Consider the following 2267-nt stretch of genomic DNA (forward strand, 5'->3'; position numbering starts at 1 on the left):
GTTCTGGTTCAAAGGAAGCTTGCAACCTACTTACTGTATAAACCCAGGCAAATGACTTAATCTACATTTTAGCTTTTTTCTTACCTGTAAATTGAAAATGATGATGACATCAACCCCAGGATTAAATAAGAATAAAATGAAATAAAGTGACTTCTCAGAAGACTCACTGTATGCTTTACACATCAGTATTTCTAATGCTTTACAGCTACTGTCAAGGTAGATGCTACTGTCATTATTTATAATTAAGGAAACTACAGCAGAAATGTGGCCGAATAGATAAATAATTTGTTCAAGAGCACACAGCGTGGATGCACAATCTACCCCGGCCTCTCTCACTCTGTTTCCAGCTCCCCTAGGACAACGTCAATGAAAGGCTCACGAGTCCTTCCCCTAAAACATTTCAGGCCTAAAGGAAACAAAGTCCACCTGCTAAAGCACCGCGGAGGGCGAAGGGCTTCAATACCCCTCAGCCCATGGAGGCTCCCCGCAGCCCCCGTGAGCAGCCGACGAGCATGAGCACTCCCCCTTCACAGGCCGCGAGGTGAAGGCTTACCAGGAGTCCCCTCGAGGGCGGCCTTGGCACCAGCCAAGGTCAGGAGGCCTCCTTCCTTGAGATGCTTGGTGGCCAGGTGGCTGGAGATGGTCGACGTCCACATGCTCTGCTTCCACATCAGGTCACAGTTTTTAAAGAGAGCTGAGTAGAGAAAAAAAAAAAAAAAAAACGGTACGTCGGCTCAGCATCCGCAGTGAAGAAACTGAAAAGTGAGCTCAACTCATGACACCTGATGACACTAGTATGAGCAGCACAGGGCTGACAGCCAGACACCGGGATTCGAACCCAGGCCATGCGATCACCGAGTCTCAGCTCTCTCACCTGCAAACCGGTAAAATTGTAGCCAGTTAAGTGAGGGCCATTCATAAACATGTGGGACTGGCTTTAATTCAAAGATTGTTCTTTATAAAGGGCATTAGATTTGGAAGAAAAACCCGTATGTCTCAGTCAGGTTTAAGCCATGATAAAAATCTGAGGGATCATTACCACATGGACACAGAGAGGCTTTTTACAGAACTATACTTTTTATGGCTGAAAATTTAACATAGCTTTAAAGACTCTTTAAAAGAAAGCTTAGGTAACAATCAATTCACACTTAACTCTCTGGCCTTGCTAGAGATGTAATGAGGAGGAACAGATGGTAATGTATGTCACACCCCAGCCGGGGAACCGGCCCCTTGCCCCCCTAAAAAAAAAAAAAAAACCCGGGAAGCCAAAACCAAAAACCAAAAAAAAAACCCCCCTGAAAACGGGGGGCTGAGGGGTGTCTTCATTCAGTGATAACCAAGGTATTGCATTTCCCTGATAAAAAAGACTAGAAAAAAGAATGTTTGACAGACCCACATTAATCACTTCTTGTTCCCAAAATATACGAAAGGCCATCAGGACGTTTTGTCAACTTGATCACCCCACAGAATACCAGTCTCACAGAAAATCAGCTCCTTTTTAGATGGTGGAATGATAGTATCAGAAAACCACCATTTTCCAACCCCCGCTAGGATTCAGGCAGTGGATGCTTAAAACCATTAGGTTTTAGGAATTTAGGGTTTCAGGATGTTTTGGAACGGCATATTCACACAAGATGCCCAAGTACCACCGCACAGGTAGCTTACCAATTGCAAAAAAAAAATGCGGCTTTACAATGGGAGTCTATCAGCTACCGTCTTAACCAAGCACCAAATCTGGCATCACCACGGATAGGTAGGGCGATCTGACAAGGTTAAAGTCCCACGGCGATGAGCAGGAAGTACGCGTTACTCAGGTACAGTTCTCGCCTCTAAAATATTTAACCTGAATCTAAGCAAGTCCCTGGACCTAGGTTCCGGTCCACGGGAAAAAGGATAAGGGATAAGGAACAAGGTAAATGATATCTTAAAGAAACGGTTAGACAAATTCATACATAGGACATTCCATATGAAAAAGGCCCTGCCTTGCCAAGTCTGACACAGGAAAAAAAATATATACAGGTAGACTAAGAACGACGAAATGTAGTATATAAACTCTGACTAGAATAGTTTAGGGGAAAAAGATTATAAACGATATGGATAAACTGGGAAATTTGAATATGGGTTGGATAGTATTAACCTTACAGAATTATTATATGGGTTGGACAGTATTAACCTATACAGAAAATTATGTTAATTTTCTTAGATATAATAATGGTAATATGAAAATGGAGGAGAATGGGATTATTCTTTGGGGACGCATGCTGAAA

At 42.9% G+C, this 2267-nt stretch overlaps 1 protein-coding gene across 1 annotated transcript in view; it reads right to left on the reverse strand.

Moving 5' to 3' along the window:
* The window catches only part of QDPR (quinoid dihydropteridine reductase), a 21130-nt gene that overhangs the window by 6744 nt on the left and 12119 nt on the right, over positions 1–2267 (reverse strand). The window contains exon 4 of the mRNA XM_023533936.1: positions 529–694. Within this exon, the coding sequence (XP_023389704.1) occupies positions 529–694 (166 nt within the window). The remainder of the gene's footprint in view (positions 1–528; positions 695–2267) is intronic.

This window comes from Pteropus vampyrus, unplaced genomic scaffold, assembly GCF_000151845.1.
Source record: "Pteropus vampyrus isolate Shadow unplaced genomic scaffold, Pvam_2.0 Scaffold5, whole genome shotgun sequence".
Classification (NCBI taxonomy): domain Eukaryota; kingdom Metazoa; phylum Chordata; class Mammalia; order Chiroptera; family Pteropodidae; genus Pteropus; species Pteropus vampyrus.